General features: G+C 39.5%; 1 protein-coding gene across 3 annotated transcripts in view; it reads left to right on the plus strand.

Moving 5' to 3' along the window:
- GPM6B (glycoprotein M6B) overlaps positions 1 to 22,422 on the plus strand; it is a 303,610-nt gene that overhangs the window by 276,081 nt on the left and 5,107 nt on the right. For all 3 annotated transcript variants that reach the window (XM_053707577.1, XM_053707576.1, XM_053707578.1), the window contains exons 3-6: positions 1,258 to 1,414; positions 5,627 to 5,798; positions 8,131 to 8,204; positions 16,536 to 16,601. In XM_053707577.1, coding sequence (XP_053563552.1) covers positions 1,258 to 1,414; positions 5,627 to 5,798; positions 8,131 to 8,204; positions 16,536 to 16,601 — 469 coding nt within the window. The remainder of the gene's footprint in view (positions 1 to 1,257; positions 1,415 to 5,626; positions 5,799 to 8,130; positions 8,205 to 16,535; positions 16,602 to 22,422) is intronic.

A 22,422-nucleotide genomic window follows, 5' to 3' on the forward strand; every position in this document is an offset into this window, starting at 1 on the left:
CATTTTAAATAAAACCTGAAGCTGCACCTGAAGACACCTTTGTGATGATTTTAATAAAAGGCCTATTTTAACTGCAATCTCGTGAGTCTGTGTGCCTACCACATTGTCTGAAATCTGCTACACTATTGTGAGCTCTTTTATTTTGGAGGTGAAAGCAACAAGGTTGACTCAGAGGACGTAGGCAGCTTGGTTCCCTGGAGGTGACACAACGCCGCCACTTTCAACACTTTTTGTATAAATACACAGCATGCAGTCTTTGTCTGGATTAGTTACATTTCCAAACTGTGCCCTCACTGGACCTTCAAGTAAGGGAAAATCTTCCAATGGGGCCCTCATGTGAAAAGGTTGGAAACAGTTGATTTAGAAGAAGCAGGTTCTTCCAGGCTTGAAGGCACGTTGTATAGTGACAATGTTTACTTTATGGAAAGCAAATTTTAAGGTCTTTGGCACAGTCAATTGTGAAATGACAATACAGATTTTAAAAAAGACATTAACCACTTTGTGCTTTTGTGTAAAAAATAAATAAAAAATAAGCTTTTCTTAACACTCACTAGGAGGCCACAAAGCAAATTCTTTACATCAAATGGCTGGTTTAGGCAATTTTGGATAATTTTGTAAACCTAGCTTACATATTGTGCAATTTACCACTAGGGAGCATGAAGCAAAGTACAATTTTACTCAAATCCATGAGTCTTTAATCAGAGCAGTCTCTAGATATTTTGGGACCCCTTACCGAACCACCCCAACACCATACCAAACACAAATAAATATCCCCACCCATTGTATCATGCTTAAGAAATATCAGTGATTACTCATCTCTAGGCAAATGGTTAGTTACATTGTGGTTAGGTCTGGGCATTGCAGTTAATCCCTTGGATGCCAGATGCACACCCTGCAGCAACGTCAACCACAACATTGATGCACTTGGTGAGACCATAGCTGTACTATTACAGCCAAAAGACAGCATTGAAGTTCCAAGATTACCTCTTTGAAGTGAAAACAGGATGACCAGGTCAATTCACACAAAGTTTGTTTTGTTTGTTTTTCTTTTAATCTCAAATAGATTAATTACACAGTGACCAGCAATTCATACTTGATCTTGATTATGCATGATCCACATGTAGGGAACTGTTTTTCTTGTTATCATAAATTCAACATCATTCTGCACATCTGAATTATACATTATGAAAAGGGAATGAACCTGCTTAAATTCTTTGTTAACAAACTGACTAGTCAAATTCTTTGTTTCATTTGTAGAATACAGTTAATGCAGTATGTTATCTATGGAATTGCATCCTTCTTCTTCTTGTATGGAATCATTCTATTGGCTGAAGGCTTCTACACAACAAGTGCTGTAAAGGAAATGCACAGTGAATTCAAAACCACTGCTTGTGGAAGATGTATCAGTGGCATGGTGAGAAACTGAATTGTTAGGACCCTTTTTTGTTTGGTCACTTGACATAAACAGAACTGCAACCTGTATTTTTATATTTGTTTCATATCCTTTATATTTGTTTTGTATTCTTTATATTTGCTTCATATTCTTGCTGTCTTTTCTTTATTTCTGTATTATTGTAGGTGATATACATAAGGAGTATCGGTGCAGATTCTGGTTTTAAGTTAGTCCTCAGAGTGGAACAAACCTAAAAGAGCAGAGACTTAGAATTTCAGTGAACTTCCAAAGAACTAATGACTAAACTCTGTATTTGGCAAAATTAATAAAATCAATATCTCAAAGTGGCTATGATAAGTAGTTCTGATACCTAAGTTTCTTCACCGCCTAAGTTGGTTATATTCTGCTTTATTAAAGAATGAATACAATTAACTAGAGTAAATATAAATATGGTCTTCTCTTGTAATGACATTCAATAATGATGGTCCATAAGCTACCAATAAGAATAATGCATGGTGGGGCGACAAAAGGCTCTCTGCTTAGGTCTGAGAAAGTGCTTACTACAAAGCATTCAGATTATAGCTGCTCATTACATCTTTCTTTAGAACCAAAAAAAGGAGAACTGCCTTAACCAGCCTCAGTTTGGTAACTATCACATACAGATTACATTAATATTCTGCTTCTAATTGGTGGAAGAAAAGTCACCAAAAAAGAATGACAATTATTTATAAGAGGTGTCAGCCTGCTTCTCTGTAGAAATGAGTAGTGTTTTTTACAGTAAGGGTGGTAGATTCATGGAATAAACTTCCATTTGAGGTGGTAAACACAAAGACTGTAAATGAATTCAAAAATGCCTGGGACATTCATAAGGCTATCCTAAAGAAAAAGTAACGTAATATGGGTAGACTTGATGGGCCTTTTTGGTTCTTATCTACTGTCAAATTCTAGCCTTCTATGTTTCTATTGTATCAGTGGCCTTTTAATAAAGAAAGCCAAGATGTTTAAAGTGATATTAAGCAGTAAATACTTGCTAGATATGATGAATTTAAAGCAAGGATAAGCCTTAGAATAATAAATGCTATAGATGCATTATTACAATTATATTAGTTGCTTAAATATTGAAGATATAAATGAAAATGTTTAGTTATTCTAAGTACTTTACTTTCTATAAAGCAATGTGTGCAGCCATGTTTTAACTTAAGTTTTTCCTTTATCTATCTGTCCTACTGAGGACAACTAGCAACACATTATAAAACAGGCAATTAAAGATTTTGTGCAAACAAGGCTGTGTGGAAACCCTTCCAGATAATTAAACAATCCTTTCACACGTGCAGCCTTGTTTGCACAGTGTCTTGTAGTGCCTGTTTTATACCTGTCCCTAATTGTACTCAGCAAGAGAAATAGATAAGGCGAAAACATAGCAGCACCCATTACTTTAACAAAACCCCCCACAATTTTTAGAGTTAATTTACAGGAAAAAATAATAATGAAAGTATATTGCAACATACACACATAAGGTCATATGTACGTATGCATATCTTTTAAATAATTTATTGGAAATCTGTGTTATTAGTGAAAAACAATAAAACAAATGAAGTACATATTTATCATATTTATAATTAACCATTTCACATGAAATTACATCATGTTTATTGACTCATTAGTGTCCACAAAGAAACCACAATACATAGTTCTAGGCAAACTGCATTTATCTGAACGCATACCAGTATTGCTGACTCCATAAACATCTACTCTATGCACAGAGAGAAGTAAGCATAATGTCACACCAAAACACTATGCCACAGAGAGAAGTAAGCATAACGTCACACCAAAACACTATAGCACAGAAAGAAGTAAGCATAACGTTACACCAAAACACTATAGCACAGAGAGAAGTAAGCATAACGTCACAGCAAAACACTATTACACAGAGAGAAGAAAGCATAACGTCACACCAAAACACTATAACACAGAGAGAAGAAAGCATAACGTCACACCAAAACACTATTACACAGAGAGAAGAAAGCATAACGTCACACCAAAACACTATAGCACAGAGAGAAGTAAGCATAACGTCACACCAAAACACTATAGCACAGAAAGAAGTAAGCATAACGTCACACCAAAACACTATAGCACAGAGAGAAGTAAGCATAACGTCACACCAAAACACTATAGCACAGAGAGAAGTAAGCATAACGTCACACCAAAACACTATAGCACAGAGAGAAGTAAGCATAACGTCACACCAAAACACTATAGCACAGAGAGAAGTAAGCATAACGTCACACCAAAACACTATAGCACAGAAAGAAGTAAGCATAACGTCACACCAAAACACTATTACACAGAGAGAAGAAAGCATAACGTCACACTATAACACAGAGAGAAGTAAGCATAACGTCACACCAAAACAGTATAGCACAGAGAGAAGTAAGCATAACGTCACACCAAAACACTATAGCACAGAGAGAAGTAAGCATAACGTCACACCAAAACACTATAGCACAGAGAGAAGTAAGCATAACGTCACACCAAAACACTATAGCACAGAGAGAAGTAAGCATAACGTCACACCAAAACACTATAGCACAGAGAGAAGTAAGCATAACGTCACAGCAAAACACTATAGCACAGAGAGAAGTAAGCATAACGTCACACCAAAACACTATAGCACAGAGAGAAGTAAGCATAACGTCACACCAAAACACTATTGGAGAAGATTTATCATACTCCGGCTATAGCGAATCATGTCCGCCCTGCATCGCTAAATGCAGACAGCATACGCTAGCAGGGGGTGTCAATAATCATTACGATTGTATCTGATCGGGATGATTGCAGTCCGCCACCTCAGAGGTGGCGGATGAGTTAAGGAGCAGTGGTCTTAAGACCGCTGCTTCTTAACGCCTGTTTGCGGCGAGCCAATAAATCGACCCCTATATAGCACAGGGAACACTGCAATAAACTTGCATAGTTAGCAGCACATGTTGCTGAATAAACACTCATTAAAAAAAAAAAATACCCAACCAAGTATCTAGTTGCACACTGACCAATATATCTCCAATCATTACCAAAATAGTGAACAATGACATGGTATCTGGAGCTGGACTGGACCATAGGCTACATAAGGACAATGGGTGTAAAATTCCAGTTTGGCAATTCTCTGGAACACCAGTTGCTCACACCTTACTTGCTGCTAAATTGTACACATTGTCCTGGGGATACCATGCAAAGGAGGATACCCGAATAATTCTACAGTTCCTAGGCTCCTAGGACTAAATCTTCTCTTGTATGCCAGAGGCCTGCATGTTGGGGCCATATGGCTTCAGGAGGTAATGAGGTGTTGTTGCTCAGTACAGTTTGATTCTGATGCTAACATCCAGTGTCATTCTTCTATAGCTATGGCCCCCACTACCTGACTCCCTGTGGTGCAATATGTAGTATAGAGGTATATATAGGGTTATTGTGAGATTCTACCTACCCAAAGAAGTCATGATTATCTATACCCACCAGTAAAAGAGTATGACATTAGATGAGTGTTTTGTGAAACAAATTTGTATATATATCTTGTAATACAGGGATTACAAATTTTTAAGGTTGTGAATATGCTGAGATTTCAATACATTTCAGTAAATTCCCACTTTAACAGGATTGAATTAATAAGTATTGACTGATTTAGTTTACAAATATTCATAAAGTGTTTTTTGCTCGCAAGTAACTCACTTTACTTACTTTAAAGGGACACTAAATACATTTAATGCACCTCCCTCTAATCACGGGCGCTGCCATTATGAAACCTATGTTACACTGCAGGTATATGAAGGGGAGGCTTCACATGTGCAAACTCATCAGCGCTGGAATGTAGTGGAAGACATATTTCAATATGGCGACACCCATGACTAGAGGGAGGCAGGGAATACCCTCAATACTACACATATAAAATAGATTTAGCCCCTTTAATGTCCCTTTAAACACATCTTGCTTTTGTTTAAAAAATGTGCTTTGTCCCAAGCTCCTTAGAGAGGCTAAAATGGAGAATCTGTAATCCTACATTTTCAAAATGCAGCAAATTACCTCAACCATCTCCTTGGTTTTACAGCATTTGCAGGTTACAGAATAAATGGCACAATTTTTCTATAAAAGGAGGAGGTGTGTAATGTCCTTTTAATGAGCTTGTGGATTTAGTCCTATAGTGTCCTTATGTTAACAATGTCTCCTTTTCTTAATTTCCAGTTTGTATTTCTTACCTATGTCCTTGGAGTTGCCTGGCTTGGTGTCTTTGGCTTTTCTGCTGTTCCAGTATTCATGTTTTACAACATGTGGTCATCTTGTGAAGTTCTTAAATCATTGCCTATAAATATGACTACTTCACCAGACCAGATATGTGTGGACATCAGGCAGTATGGTATGTGGTTTATTTTATTGATAATAATAATATATACTTGAATTATTATGTATTTAGTCCTGTGATGGTCTGTATGTGAGGTAGAAATGTAATACAGCAAGTGAAAAGCATAGTGTATTGCTTTAACAGTAAAATAACTCCTACTGGCCCTTGGTGTCATGGTTGACACTGGGATGTGAAACTATGCTTAGTGCTATACTAACCGGCTGATACCGCAAAACTACTTGGCTGTATTTTAAAGGTAACCTGCCCTCTACTGTTAAAGTGTCATCAAACATAAACTGTCTTTTATCATAGACATTTGCCTTGTTTTGCAGTCCATAGACATACTTTTGAAAGGTCTCTTGGCTATTGTATATCTTACCTCCTCTGCTGTAGCCAGTTAGGGACATTTCAGGAGATTGCACTGATCAAACAATCACTGTTCACAATGTAGAAAAGAATATGGCTGCTAAAGTCTGCAGTTTGTTCTTCAACCTCTCATGGGAACTGGAAAAGAAACAACTGAATTACAGGAGAATGGGGCAAAATAAATTAAAATAGAGTACAAGGTATTTTTACTATGTATAATGAAATATTTTAGCTAGATTACAAGTGGATTGCAATCACTGACGCAAGCTACGTTATCTTTTGCTGATGGTTAAATATTTTAACAACCATTATTAGCTTGCTCACTGTGCTCATATTACAAGAGGTGAGTTAAATTTTAGTGCTTTTTAAGACCTGAAGTAAAAACATTATTGCTAATAATATTGCACAGAGCAACCTGAAGTACCCCACTATTTTGTGCACCCTCAGCTTAGCTAAGAAGCGATATACGACATGAACTTTATTGCACGTCCCCATAGAAGTGCCCTATTTGACATGAAGCTGTAGCGTGCCCTAGATTATCACCCAAGCACAGAAATTTACTTTGGACTTAAAGAGATATTCCAACCTAAATTGGAATCCACATGGATACATTTCAGTTTTGAATACAAGCATGTTTGTATTAGTCATGTATTTGCAAAAATGCTTATAATAAAAGCTGTAGCTGTTTTTAAAGTGTATGCACTGTGCACCAGCATTTTAAACAAAGCACTTGCCCAGAGAGCCTAAGTTACTTGTACCATCTGGCAATGACTCAATTTGTTAATTACTGACATGATACAAGTCCCACTGGTGCTCTGAGCAGCTGCATTATTTAAAATGCTGGATCACTGAGAATATCTAGCTATGCTTCACATGCAGAGGAAAATGCTTAGATTAAAATAGTTGAAACATATTTGCAATATACATGTATAGGCAAAAATGCTTCTAGTAAAAGTTATATTTAACAATGTAATTCATCCATGATCGTTTACATTTTGACCGGAATGTCTCTTTAATAATAATATGATTGCAAAAAAGAGAAGGGGCATGGGTCGTGCTCAAATGATATTTTTGCGTTCCACATGTAATCTACCGCAAAGCCAGATATCATTATGAGTTGCTTTTGACAGTTTTAGTCGCAATTGATAGTTATTTGACAATTTTTATTTACTGTAAGTTAAAGTGATTGTAAAGTTTAATGAATAAGTGCCCGGAAACTAAAAGTAATCTTAAAAACAGGGGCACTTTCATTCATTAAACTTTACAAATTATTATTTTTTTTAAATACTTTTACGTCATGGTAAGTATAACGCTGATCCTTCACCTGCAGCTCCTGCTTTCATTAGCATATCAATTACGATCTGGCTTCCTCCAATCTTTGCGTTGCCTCACGAGCTGGACGCAAAAGGGGGCACACAACGATTGGAGGAAGTCGGATTCGTTATCAATATACTAATGAAAGCAGGAGCTGCGGGTGGAGGATTGGCGTTATGTTTACCATAACGCAAAGTTATTTTAAAAAAAGCGTTATAAAATTAATGAATGAAAGTGCCACTGTTTTTAATATTATTTTTAGTTACCGGGCACTTATTCATTAAACTTTACAATCACTTTAAATATATCGTTCCAGTTAAGCAGACTGAAAATGATTCTTCTGTTTGTATGTTTTACATAACTGTGCACTTCCTGCTAAATATTTGGTAGAAAGAACTATTGCTTTTTTGAATATAAGTGCTGCTTACAATGTGTACAGATGTGTATAGCTAAGCTTTCTGGGCTACAAGCTGTCAGTGAACGTACATAGTCTGGCACATTAGGTGTGTTATTCAAAATGCAGTCTTGCCAATCTTCAAATCAATAGCATTTTGCGTAGGCGCATGCAAAGGAACACAGATGGCAAGTGGGTGGAGAAAGGGAGGAAGTAAGATGCAGTGAGTAATGCTTGTAAGAGATTCAAATGATCATATTTTTGCCTCTGCAGGTATTATTCCATGGAATGCTTTACCTGGAAAAGCATGTGGATCAGCTTTGGAGAGCATATGCAAAACCAGTGAGGTAATCAAACTGAAATGATATTGTCTCTAAAATGCCATATTTAATACGAACAAAGATTAATTGTAGTTTCAGCAGTGGTTTAATTCCCAACACCAGATTTGCATCTATTATTTATACATTGGGTGCTTACATTTTATACCATATGCTTCCTCGCTGTGACATACACAAATAAATGTTTATTAGTTTTTGTGCATCACTTAAATGGACACTGAACCCAAATGTTTCTCTCTTTCTCCAACATTGGTGTGTCCGGTCCACGGCGTCATCCTTTCTTGTGGGATATTCTCTTCCCCAACAGGAAATGGCAAAGAGTCCCAGCAAAGCTGGTCACATGATCCCTCCTAGGCTCCGCCCACCCCAGTCATTCTCTTTGCCGTTGCACAGGCAACATCTCCACGGAGATGGTTAAGAGTTTTTTGGTGTTTTAATGTAGTTTTTATTCTTCTATCAAGTGTTTGTTATTTTAAAATAGTGCTGGTATGTACTATTTACTCTGAAACAGAAAAGGATGAAGATTTCTGTTTGTAAGAGGAAGATGATTTTTAGCAGACAGTAACTAAAATCAATTGCTGTTTCCACACAGGACTGTTGAGATGAAGTAACTTCAGTTGGGGGAAACAGTTAGCAGTCTTTTCTGCTTAAGGTATGACTAGCCATATTTCTAACAAGACCATGTAATGCTGGAAGGCTGTCATTTCCCCTCATGGGGACCGGTAAGCCATTTTCTTAGTTAAACATAAAAGAATAAAGGGCTTCAAAAAGGGCTTAAAAACTGGTAGACATTTTTCTGGGCTAAAACAATTGCTTTACTAGGCATATTATGCAGATTCTAACTAATTATTGGTATTATAATCTTGGGGAACGTTTAGAAAAACGGCAGGCACTGTGTTGGACACCTTTTTCAGATGGGGGCCTTTCTAGTTATAGACAGAGCCTCATTCTGGGACTGTATAGGGGTTAAATGTAAAAACGGCTCCGGTTCCGTTAATTTAAGGGTTAAAGCTCCTTCATACTTTTTCACATATTCAGTAATAAAGTGTTTTCAGTTTGAAATTTAAAGTGACAGTAACAGTTTTATTTTAAAACGTTTTTTGTGCTTTGTTGACAAGTATAAGCCTGTTTAACATGTCTGTACCATCAGATAAGCTATGTTCTATATGTATGAAAGCCAATGTGTCTCCCCATTTAAATTTATGTGATAATTGTGCCATAGTGTCCAAACAAAGTAAGGACAGTAATGCAACAGATAATGATATTGCCCAAGATGATTCCTCAAATGAGGGGAGTAAACATGATACTACATCATCCCCTACTGTGTCTACACCAGTTATGCCCACACAGGAGGCCCCTAGTACATCTAGTGCGCCAATACTTAATTACCATGCAACAATTAACAGCTGTAATGGATAACTCCATAGCAAATCTTTTATCCAAAATGCCTACTTATCAGAGAAAGCGCGATTGCTCTGTTTTAAACACTGAAGAGCAAGAGGACGCTGATGATAACTGTTCTGACATACCCTCACACCAATCTCAAGGGGCCATGAGGGAGGTTTTGTCTGATGGAGAAATTTCAGATTCAGGAAAAATTTCTCATCAAGCTGAACCTGATGTTGTGACATTTAAATTTAAATTAGAACATCTCCGCGCACTGCTTAAGGAGGTGTTGTCTACTCTGGATGATTGTGACAATTTGGTCATTCCAGAGAAATTATGTAAGATGGACAAGTTCCTAGAGGTTCCGGTGCCCCCCGACGCTTTTCCTATACCCAAGCGGGTGGCGGACATAGTAAATAAAGAGTGGGAAAGGCCCGGCATACCTTTTGTTCCCCCCCCTATATTTAAGAAATTATTTCCTATAGTCGACCCCAGAAAGGACTTATGGCAGACAGTCCCCAAGGTCGAGGGGGCGGTTTCTACTCTAAACAAACGCACTACTATTCCTATCGAAGATAGTTGTGCTTTCTAAGATCCTATGGATAAGAAATTAGAGGGTTTGCTTAAAAAGATTTTTGTACAGCAAGGTTACCTTCTACAACCAATTTCATGCATTGTTCCTGTCACTACGGCAGTGTGTTTCTGGTTCGAGGAACTAGAAAAATCGCTCAGTAAAGAATCTTCGTATGAGGAGGTTATGGACAGAGTTCAAGCACTTAAATTGGCTAACTCTTTTGTTTTAGATGCCGCTTTGCAATTAGCTAGATTAGCGGCGAAAAATTCAGGGTTTGCTGTCGTGGCGCGCAGAGTGCTTTGGCTAAAGTCTTGGTCAGCGGATGTGTCTTCCAAGACAAAATTGCTTAACATTCCTTTCAAAGGTAAAACATTATTTGGACCTGATTTGAAAGAGATTATTTCAGACATCACTGGGGGAAAGGGCCACGCCCTCCCACAGGATAGGTCTTTTAAGGCTAATAATAAGCCTAATTTTCGTCCCTTTCGCAGAAACGGACCAGTCTCTAATTCTGTATCCTCTAAGCAAGAGGGTAATACTTCACAACCCAAACCAGCCTGGAAACCAATGCAAGGCTGGAACAAGGGTAAGCAGGCCAAGAAGCCTACCACTGCTACCAAAACAGCATGAAGGGATAGCCCCCGATCTGGGACCGGATCTAGTGAGGGGCAGACTTTCTCTCTTTGCTCAGGCTTGGGCAAGAGATGTTCAGGATCCTTGGGCGCTAGAAATAGTTTCTCAAGGTTATCTCCTGGAATTCAAGGAACTACCCCCAAGGGGAAGGTTCCACAGGTCTCAATTATCTTCAAACCAAATAAAGAGACAGGCATTCTTACATTGTGTAGAAGACCTGTTAAAGATGGGAGTGATACATCCAGTTCCAATAAGAGAACAAGGAATGGGATTTTATTCCAATCTGTTCATAGTTCCCAAAAAAGAGGGAACATTCAGACCAATTTTGGATCTAAAGATCCTAAACAAATTTCTCAGGGTACCATCGTTCAAAATGGAAACTATTCGAACAATCCTACCTACTATCCAGGAAAATCAATTTATGACTACCGTGGATTTAAAGGATGCGTACCTACATATTCCTATCCACAAGGAACATCATCAGTTCCTAAGGTTCGCTTTTCTGGACAAGCATTACCAGTTTATGGCACTTCCATTTGGATTAGCCACTGCTCCAAGGATTTTCACAAAGGTACTAGGGTCCCTTCTAGCGGTTCTAAGACCAAGGGGCATTGCAGTAGTACCTTACTTGGACAACATCCTGATTCAAGCGTCGTCCCTGTCAAAAGCAAAGGCTCATACGGACATCGTCCTAGCCTTTCTCAGATCTCACGGATGGAAGGTGAACAAAGAAAGAAGTTCTCTGTCCCCGTCAACAAGAGTTCCCTTCTTGGGAACAATAATAGATTCCTTAGAAATGAGGATTTTTCTGACAGAGGTCAGAAAATCAAAACTTCTAAGCTCTGTTCAAGTACTTCATTCTGTTCCTCGTCCTTCCATAGCGCAGTGCATGGAAGTAATAGGATTGATGGTTGCAACAATGGACATAGTTCCTTTTGCACGAATTCATCTAAGACCATTACAACTGTGCATGCTCAGACAGTGGAATGGGGATTATACAGACTTGTCTCCGACGATTCAAGTAGATCAAAAGACCAGAGATTCACTCCGTTGGTGGCTGACCCTGGACAATCTGTCACAGGGAATGAGCTTCCGCAGACCAGAGTGGGTCATTGTCACGACCGACGCCAGCCTAGTGGGCTGGGGCGCGGTCTGGGAATCCCTGAAAGCTCAGGGTCTATGGTCTCGGGAAGAGTCTCTTCTCCCGATAAACATTCTGGAACTGAGAGCGATATTCAATGCTCTCAGAGCTTGGCCTCAACTAGCAAAGGCCAAATTCATAAGGTTTCAGTCAGACAACATGACGACCGTTGCATATATCAATCATCAGGGGGGAACAAGGACTTCCCTGGCGATGAAAGAAGTGACCAAGATAATTCAATGGGCGGAGGATCACTCCTGCCACTTGTCTGCGATCCACATCCCAGGAGTGGAAAATTGGGAAGCGGATTTTCTGAGTCGTCAGACATTCCATCCGGGGGAGTGGGAACTCCATCCGGAAATCTTTGCCCAAATAACTCAATTATGGGGCATTCCAGACATGGATCTGATGGCGTCTCGTCAGAACTTCAAGGTTCCTTGCTACGGGTCCAGATCCAGGGATCCCAAGGCGACCCTAGTAGATGCACTAGTAGCACCTTGGACCTTCAACCTAGCTTATGTATTCCCACCGTTTCCTCTCATCCCCAGGCTGGTAGCCAGGATCAATCAAGAGAGGGCCTCGGTGATCTTGATAGCTCCTGCGTGGCCACGCAGGACTTGGTATGCAGACCTGGTGAATATGTCATCGGCTCCACCATGGAAGCTACCTTTGAGACAGGACCTTCTTGTTCAGGGTCCATTCGAACATCCGAATCTGGTTTCCCTCCAACTGACGGCTTGGAGATTGAACGCTTGATTTTATCAAAGCGTGGGTTTTCAGATTCTGTAATAGATACTCTGATTCAGGCTAGAAAGCCTGTAACTAGAAAAATTTACCATAAAATATGGAAAAAATATATCTGTTGGTGTGAATCTAAAGGATTCCCATGGAACAAGATAAAAATTCCTAAGATTCTATCCTTTCTACAAGAAGGTTTGGAGAAAGGATTATCTGCAAGTTCTCTGAAGGGACAGATCTCTGCTTTATCTGTTTTACTTCACAAAAGACTGGCAGCTGTGCCAGATGTTCAAGCATTTGTTCAGGCTCTGGTTAGGATCAAGCCTGTTTACAGACCTTTGACTCCTCCCTGGAGTCTAAATCTAGTTCTTTCAGTTCTTCAAGGGGTTCCGTTTGAACCCTTACATTCCGTAGATATTAAGTTATTATCTTGGAAAGTTTTGTTTTTGGTTGCAATTTCTTCTGCTAGAAGAGTTTCAGAGTTATCTGCTCTGCAGTGTTCTCCGCCCTATCTGGTGTTCCATGCAGATAAGGTGGTTTTGCGTACTAAGCCTGGTTTTCTTCCGAAAGTTGTTTCCAACAAAAATATTAACCAGGAGATAGTTGTACCTTCTTTGTGTCCGAATCCAGTTTCAAAGAAGGAACGTTTGTTACACAATTTGGACGTAGTCAGTGCTCTAAAATTCTATTTAGAGGCTACTAAAGATTTCAGACAAACATCTTCCTTGTTTGTTGTTTATTCTGGTAAAAGGAGAGGTCAAAAAGCGACTTCTACCTCTCTTTCCTTTTGGCTTAAAAGCATTATCCGATTGGCTTATGAGACTGCCGGACGGCAGCCTCCTGAAAGAATCACAGCTCACTCCACTAGGGCTGTGGCTTCCACATGGGCCTTCAAGAACGAGGCTTCTGTTGACCAGATATGTAAGGCAGCGACTTGGTCTTCACTGCACACTTTTGCCAAATTTTACAAATTTGATACTTTTGCTTCTTCGGAGGCTATTTTTGGGAGAGAGGTTTTGCAAGCCGTGGTGCCTTCCATTTAGGTGACCTGATTTGCTCCCTCCCTTCATCCGTGTCCTAAAGCTTTGGTATTGGTTCCCACAAGTAAGGATGACGCCGTGGACCGGACACACCAATGTTGGAGAAAACAGAATTTATGCTTACCTGATAAATTACTTTCTCCAACGGTGTGTCCGGTCCACGGCCCGCCCTGGTTTTTTAATCAGGTCTGATGAATTATTTTCTCTAACTACAGTCACCACGGTATCATATGGTTTCTCCTATATATATTTCCTCCTGTCCGTCGGTCGAATGACTGGGGTGGGCGGAGCCTAGGAGGGATCATGTGACCAGCTTTGCTGGGACTCTTTGCCATTTCCTGTTGGGGAAGAGAATATCCCACAAGAAAGGATGACGCCGTGGACCGGACACACCGTTGGAGAAAGTAATTTATCAGGTAAGCATAAATTCTGTTTTCATGATTCAGATAGAGCATGCAATTGTAAACAACTTTCTAATTTACTCCTATTATCAATTTTTCTTCGTTCTCTTGCTTTCTTTATTTGAAAAAGAAGGCATTTAAGCTATTTTTTTGGTTCAGAACCATGGAAAGCACTTGTTTATTGGTAGGTTAATTTACCCACCAATCAGCAAGAACAACACAGTGTGTTCACCAAAAATGGGCCGGCATCTAAACTTACATTCTTGCATTTCAAATAAAGATACCAAGAGAATGAAAAGAATTTGATAATCTGAGTAAATTAGAAAGTTGCTTAAAATTGCATGCTCTATCTGAATCACGATAGAAAAAATGTGGGTTCAGTGTCCCTTTAAGCTTTAATACATGAGCACTTGCTTCATATATAAGCCTGTAACATAAACATCTCTCTCTTAGATGCCAATTCTAAAAAGGTCTCTGGCCCTGGTGAAATTCTATAAAGCCACCTTTTACCCTGAAAACAGGGTGTCTAGCTAAGGGGCATATACTGCATTTTCATATAGGAAGGAGGTGCATACATTATAAAAGGGCACAATTAAATTTGTAATTTAAAAATCACAGAAAATGAATAATTGAACCATTCACACACAAATACGCAGGAATTTTTTTTATTGTTAAGGTGCATCAAAAATCGTAAAAAAGTTGTTAACCAAAAATTGTATTTTATCAAAAACGTAACATTTGTAGGTAATCTTCACAGGAAAAATTGTATTAACTATGCACAGCGTAAATAGTCATAATAGTACACTGGATGTGCAGAAAAAGCAAGAAATTCGTACTTAAAAAGTACAAAATACAAAGTGTAATTGTTGTTTTTTCCTAAAATGGGCTGGAACATGGGCTTTTCATTGTCGTATATGAAATTTTCTCTCAAATCCCAGCGTAATTCTATACACCTTTTTCACCCTAAAGTTCTCTAGTTTTTTTTTCTTGCCAGTTAAAAAGTGTCGAGTTTTCACCAAAATACTCAAAACACTAATTCTTATGAAAGTAAACCTATGCATACGAAAATTACAGCGAATTTAAGTTGCAGTGCATTGAAAACAGCGTAATTTGATTTGTATTAAGCGTACTATTCAAGTTTTAAAACACACTGGTTCACCCCTCTGTACTTGGCTATGTAAAAGTTTGCAATGGAGGGCAAAGAGCTGTCATTATTTGTATGGGAGACATCTTGCTACTTGCAGGGACAGCCCCCCCTTTTTTTTAATAGAATTCCATGAGTACTGTGTTGAGTGGGAAACCATAACTATATAAAATCAGCCCCCCAGTGTCTCTAGGCCCTGTCTAAAGTCTAAATCCACTACCTCAAATTCACTTACATTATATTGTAATATTGCTTGACTATTTCTTGTTTTTATAGACTATAGGTTGATATAGGCATATAAGGTTTGTGTAAATTCTTTAGCTAAGATTACCTCTTCATCTGAAGGTTATTGACAGCATGAAGAGAATGCGCAAAACTTTGTTGTGTTTTATTTGGATACGTTCTACATATGATGACCATTATCTGAATTCTCTATGTTGGGTGGGAGAAAACAGACAACCAAGAGGTAGATCTGTATTTCTGACCACCTGACTTCTTCAAAAAGTGTATAGAGTTGCAGAGGTTTGTCCTTCTTTGAGCAGTATTGTTATTGGCTTCATTCTATCTCAAAGACCTAATTCCCCTTTGTATAGGGGTTACTTTCTGCTAAGCAATGGTGTATATAATGTAAACCCATAGGTAGAAGCAATGCTCCTCAGTGGATCTGTACTGCTGGAGCTTCATATGTGGCTGATATTATCCCTTCAGATTTACTCAGCATTCCAGTGTCAGCCCCCTCACATCTGTGAAAAGGCTGTTATCCAAGGAATTTGTTTTATGGACCACAACCACATTTAAGACCACAAAAAGCTATGATATTCTTTATTTTAACATAGCATTACAATGTCATCTCAAAGTATCTCCACAATAGAAAGTGACAACCTATCCTGTATCTTCTCCTAGCTCTCTGAAATTGCATGGAGAAGGATAACAGCGATTGTCTTACTATAAAGTCATTTGATATCCTCTCTCTGAGCTTAGGAGTGTACAATTTACAGGGAATATAGACTATCAAGGGAGACATTTTAAATGGCATGTAGGCTTCAGTACTATGTTCATACTTTTAACAAACTTTAGTGTAGATTTTTCTTTCAAAAACCAATTAGACATTATCTACGCTAGAAAATGTCAATGACCTCATACTAAATCGTCTAAATTATAAAAACCATACTCAATAAGGAATAAGAGATGTTAACTACTATTGTAGCTGATGTATTTCAGCAGAAAATAAAGCAAGAACTAAAGTTTATTTAAAATGTTTATGCAGAATCTTTTTTTTCCAGTTTTACATGTCTTACCACCTATTTATTGTGGCTTGTGCTGGTGCTGGCGCTACAGTTATTGCACTGGTAAGTACCATTCCTATAATGAAACATCAAGTCTTCTTTTTTAAATTAGAATTGTTCAATAGAAATATAATTTACTGATGAAAGCACAAACTGGAATATATGTTATAATGTTTAATAGGGTAAGTACATGCTTTTAGTGCCATGAATGGTGTAGTATGTTCATCCTGTAACCTTACCAGTGGGATATTATAACGCTATGGGCTAGATTACAAGTCGTGCAAGAACGGGTGGGTTAGTGCATGTATTACAAATTGAAAGTAAATATGTTAGTGCGCCTCTGGTTTCGCTTGAGTTCAATGGAGTGTGCTGTTAAAAAACAAACAAAAAAAAAAAAGAACAAAAAAACAACAACAACGTGCTTGCCTAAACCTGAAGGTTTACATTCCAATGTTTTTCACATAGAAGAAAATATTGTTTTATATATATATATATATATATATAAATACATAAATACAAAGAACATTGAAATTAACAGTAAAAAAAAAAAAAAATTCATGTCAAAATGAGTGGAAAGGGCTCCAACGTGTGTATATATATGTGTGTATATATATGTGTGTAGATATATGTGTGTATATATATGTGTGTGTATATATATATATATATATATATATATATATATATATATATATATATATATATATATATATATATAAAAGTCCCAACAAAGTGCACTCCAGATACTGAATAAATAGAAGCCTTGGGTGCTGATCAAGATAAACTACAGAAAAGAAAACAGAATAGCACTCCACAGGTCTTTCAAATAAAGTAGTCACTTTAATACTGAACGTTTTCGGGTCACAAAGGACCCGTCCTCAGACTAATATATAATATATATATATATATATATATATATATATATATATATATATATATATAATATATATCTCACACACACACTTATTTATTTTTATACTGTATATCTACATTATAGCCCTTTCAAGTCAAATATCTTGTCATACACAATATACATTTTAACCCTTATAAAAACTTTTATTAATAATTATATGAAATATTTTAATTAGAAACGTGTACATATGAGTGTAATACTTTATTTTAATGTACTTGTGTTGTGGTGAACATTTTGTTTTTAACCCTCACCCTTTACTTCAGGCGCTAGGATTGCCAACTTTCCTTTGGGTTTTCATTTGTGTGTTCCGGTTTGAGTCAGGCCCGGACATGCAAATGTTGGGGTTTGTTGGGAAACAGCCACAGCCAAAAAGGTGATATTATGCATTTGGAACATACTGCACATGCCTACAGTTATCTCTCTCTAGCGTGTGTTTGTCTTTGTATAGGAGTATGTCTGTGTGTGAAAGAGTAAGTGTTTTTGTGTGTGCATGAGAGAGAATGTGTGTGTGTGTATATATGACAGTGTGTGTGTATGACATTGTGTGTGTGACATTTATGCAAAAACAATTGTGCTGTACTATGCACATCATAAGAGTATTTAGGTTTGGCCTGAACTAAAGGTGGGAACCCTATCAGGCACGCTAATACATTGAGCGCAAATTCCATTTACTTTCAACTTGTAATATGCACGCTAGTTAGTGTGGTCGTGATATTGCTTATCAATAACACGCCATTTATAATCTAGTCCTATGTGCATGGATGATACATTCAATAAAGATTTAATACAAACAGAAATGTGAAAAATGATTTTAAAGAACGCTGTTCATTTTTTTTTTAGTAAACACTTTTACTCAGGAAAACACATGACATTTAGTCATAATTGTTGATAAAACATACTATGATTGGCCTTCTGTAGCTTCACTTATATGCTGCGACATAATATGCCTTTTGGCACCTATTCTAACTTTAAGCCATATTCTTCAGTTCAGCTCAAGTAGGCAAAGATCTCAGGCAACATAGGCTAAACCCTTCATCCTAATTTTAGCTTATTGGATGGTGTCTCTACGTTTTATTGGGTTGTACAGGTCATGGTTGCAATTGTATTGGGAATGTCATTTGAAAATAGATGCCAGAATGTCTATAACCTCTGTCATCATTTTATCCCATTAAAGTCTAGTAAGTTTAACTATTGTTGTAATTTAATAAATATTTGGACACAAAGTTGATATTAATAAATATTAAGCCCAAGCAATGGTCCCCAAATCCATTCCATCTTGTTCATGTATAATCTTCTTTAGGAGACGCCCACTTTCTAGGATGCAGAGATTATAAAATACTATTAACATCTTAATGCTTCATTCATTACTTGTGGGAAATAAGAACCTGGCCACCAGGAGGAGGCAAAGACACCCCAGCCAAAGGCTTAAATACCTCCCCCTCTCCCCTCATCCCCCAGTCATTCTTTGCCTTTCGTCACAGGAGATTGGCAGAGAAGTGTCAGAAGATTCGGAGTAGTCTCTTATGGAAGGTAGTACTCTTCGAAATGGGACTGGAGTTTTAAGTAATCCTGTCAGTCTCTCAGTGAGAGCATGGATGAATGTTGGAGTCCGGAGATGCAGAGAGAGTTTTATTAACAGCTCCTTAGCAATCAGCGTTGATGTGTTTCGCTGCCTGCTTTCTTTCTCTCAAGTCCATGTCAGGAGCGATGCTACAAACCTGTCACACTTGAAGGGCCGTGTTCCTGTTCCATGGCATAGATTCTCGTAAGATTGTTTCATTTATACACAAATGATAACGCAAGCAGACAGGATCTCAGTGTGTCTCTTTTTATCTGTATAGAATCAAGGGTTAATATCCATGGAAAGGGGATTATTGAACAGGGGGGGATTTATGCATAATCTCTTTATTGTGTTAATGCTACGTCATGGGTGAGATGAGGCTCTAGCAATGTGTGAACAGTCAAGTGAAGATCGGCACGGCTTATTTTTTGGCGTGTTTTCTCTAGTGCAGGGGCGGTCCTGCATGACACTCCATGTGACCGGGTGTGGCCTCTTCAACTTCCTCTTTCCTGATCGGCATTTGTGGGAGACGTACCGGTTTCTCCGTGATCCGGGTCATAGGAGGTGATGAGTGTCCCGGCCATTGGTGTATAAAGGTGCCATTTAATCTATCTCAGTCCGTATTAAAGGCACAAGCTATGGAGGACTCTGATATGTTAGAGGATACTCCCTCTTTAATTAAATCTAATACCTGTGTTTATTGTGATGAGGTACAGGTTGATCCGTCTGTTTAACTGTGTTCCACATGCTTTGATAAGATTGCAATATCTAAAAAGAATAAGATATTTAGTACTACTGAGCCATCCACCTCTGAGGGTTCTCTGTCCCGCGAGGTGCGTTCCCAACATTCATCTATGATTACACATGTAGCTCCCCAAGGCCCTACTAATCCTCTCGCGGGAGGGGCCTAATGGCCGCCAGATTTCACTGCCCAGTTGCAAGAGGTGGTTTCTGCGGCCTTCCATGCCCTACCACGCCCTGCGTAGCGCAAGCGAAGGGAAAGGACAAAGCCTTCCGTCCCACGGGTCATCTACTCAGTTGGATGTATCTAAAAGATTATCCGATGAGGACGACGTCTCTGACTCGTCAGAGGGCGCTCTCTCTGGGACGGAATCGGCGTCTTCTAGACCTCCGGCTACGGAGAAGCCAGATTTTAAGTTTAAGATGGAGAAGTGCTTGCTACATTGGAGGTTCCAGGACCGACACTTCCAGAAGAACCTTCGATCCCTAAGCTAGATAGGATTTACGAGGACAGGATGGTGCCTCAGACCTTCCCAGTTCCCAAGAAGATGGCTACGATTATTAAGAATGAGTGGGAGAAACTGAGCTCGTCCTTTTCTCCCTCTTCCTCTTTTAAAAAGCTGTTCCCCATTCCGGACTCTCAGCTTGAACTATGGGGGTCCATTCCTAAGGTGGATGGTGCTATCTCCACGCTAGCTAAGCAGATGACTATTCCCCTTGAGGATAGTTAGTCGTTCAAAGAGCCCATGGATAAAAAGCTAGAATCCATGGAAGGATGTTCCAACTCACGGGGTTTGTTTTCCAACCAGCAGCGGTGATCGCTGCGGTGGCTGGAGCAGATACCTATTGGTGTGACGCACTGTCAGCTATGGTCGAGGTGGAGACTCCCCTCGAGAAGATACAGGAAAAGATTAAAGCCTTAAGGGTAGCTAATTATTTTATCTGTGATGCAAACATGCAGGTTATTTGCCTGAATGCCAAGACATCAGGTTTCTCTGTTCTAGCCCGCAGGGCTCTATGGTTTAAGTCAAGGTCTGCTGATATGACTTCCAAGTTTAGATTACTATCCCTTCCGTTACAGGGGAAAGTTCTGTTTGGTCCAAGCCTGGACTCTATCATATCCACGGTCACGGGAGGCAAGGGTGCTTTCCTTCGGCAGAATAAGAAGAATACGCCTAAGGGCTCTACTTTTCGTCCCTTTCGTTCGGACAAGTCTCAACACCAGCAGCGGATACCGAGCAGTCCAAGGGATCTTGGAAGCCAGCTCAATCTTGGAACAAGTCCAAGCAGAGCAAGAAGCCCACCGAGACAAAGTCGGCATGAAAGGGCGGCCCCCGATCCATCGCTGGATCGCGTAGGGGGCAGACTATCTCTGTTCGCAGAGGCCTGGATGAGAGACGTACAAGATTCTTGGGTTCTGGAGGTTATCACCTAGGGTTACAGGATAGGGTTCAAGACTCATCCGCCCAGGGGCAGATTCCGCTTGTCAAACCTATCCTCAAGACCAGAGAAGAGAGATGCCTTTCTAGAGTGCGTGAGGGAACTCTCATCTCTCTGAGTAATCGTTCCAGTACCTCTAGCAGAAAGGGGTCTAGGGTACTATACAAACCTTTTTGTGGTCCCAAAGAAGAAGGGTACGTTCCGTTCAATTCTGGACCTAAAGTGCCTAAACAAGTTTCTGTCAGTCCCATCGTTCAAAATAGAGACGATCAGATCGATCCTGCCTCTAGTTCAAGAGGGGCAATTTATGACAAAAATAGACTTGAAGGATGCCTACCTTCACGTGCCAATACATAAGGACCACGTCAGGTTCCTAAGATTCACATTTCTGGACCAACACAAACTGACCCTACCATTCGGTCTGGCGACTGCCCCAAGAGTCTTTACGGAGGTTCTGGGGGCGCTGCTCGCAGTAGCGAGAGCCAGAGATATTGCAGTGACTCCTTATCTGGACGATATTCTGGTCCAGGCTCCGTCCTGCAGTCTTGCGGAGGACCACTCATCCCATGGATGGAAGATAAATGAAGGAAAGAGTTCTCTGGTTCCCAGCAACAGGGTTCCTGGGTATGATAATAGATTCCATATCTATGAAGATATTCTTGACAGATCAGAGATGTTCCAAGATTGTGTCCAGCTGTCTCGCCCTTCAGACCTCCTCAAGGCCATCTGTGGCCAGGTGTATGGAGTTGATTGGGCTCCTCGTATCCAGCATAGATGTCATTCCATTCGCCAGGTTCCATCTCAGACCTCTTCATTTATGCAACATTACCTCGGTGGCTTACATAAACCATCAGGGGGGAAGAAGAAGCTCCCTAGCCATGAGGGAAGCATCTCGGATTCTGGAATGGGCAGAGTCTCACAATTCTTCGCTCTCAGCGATCCACGTTCCGGGTGTGGACAACTGGGAAGCAGACTTTCTCAGCAGACAATCGTTTCATCCGGGAGAATGGTCTCTCCATCCCGAGGTGTTAGCAGAGATCTGTAACAGATGGGGGATGCCGGAGATAGACCTCATGGCGTCCAGACCTAACTTCAAGCTACCAAGTCCAGATACAGATGCCTTAGCGGTGCCTTGGGAGTTCAACCTAATTTACATTTTTCCACTGTTGCCACTTCTTCATCGAGTGGTGGCCCGCTTCAAACAGGAGTAAGCTTCGACCATTCTGATTGTT

This window comes from Bombina bombina, chromosome 3 (assembly GCF_027579735.1).
Source record: "Bombina bombina isolate aBomBom1 chromosome 3, aBomBom1.pri, whole genome shotgun sequence".
NCBI lineage: Eukaryota > Metazoa > Chordata > Amphibia > Anura > Bombinatoridae > Bombina > Bombina bombina.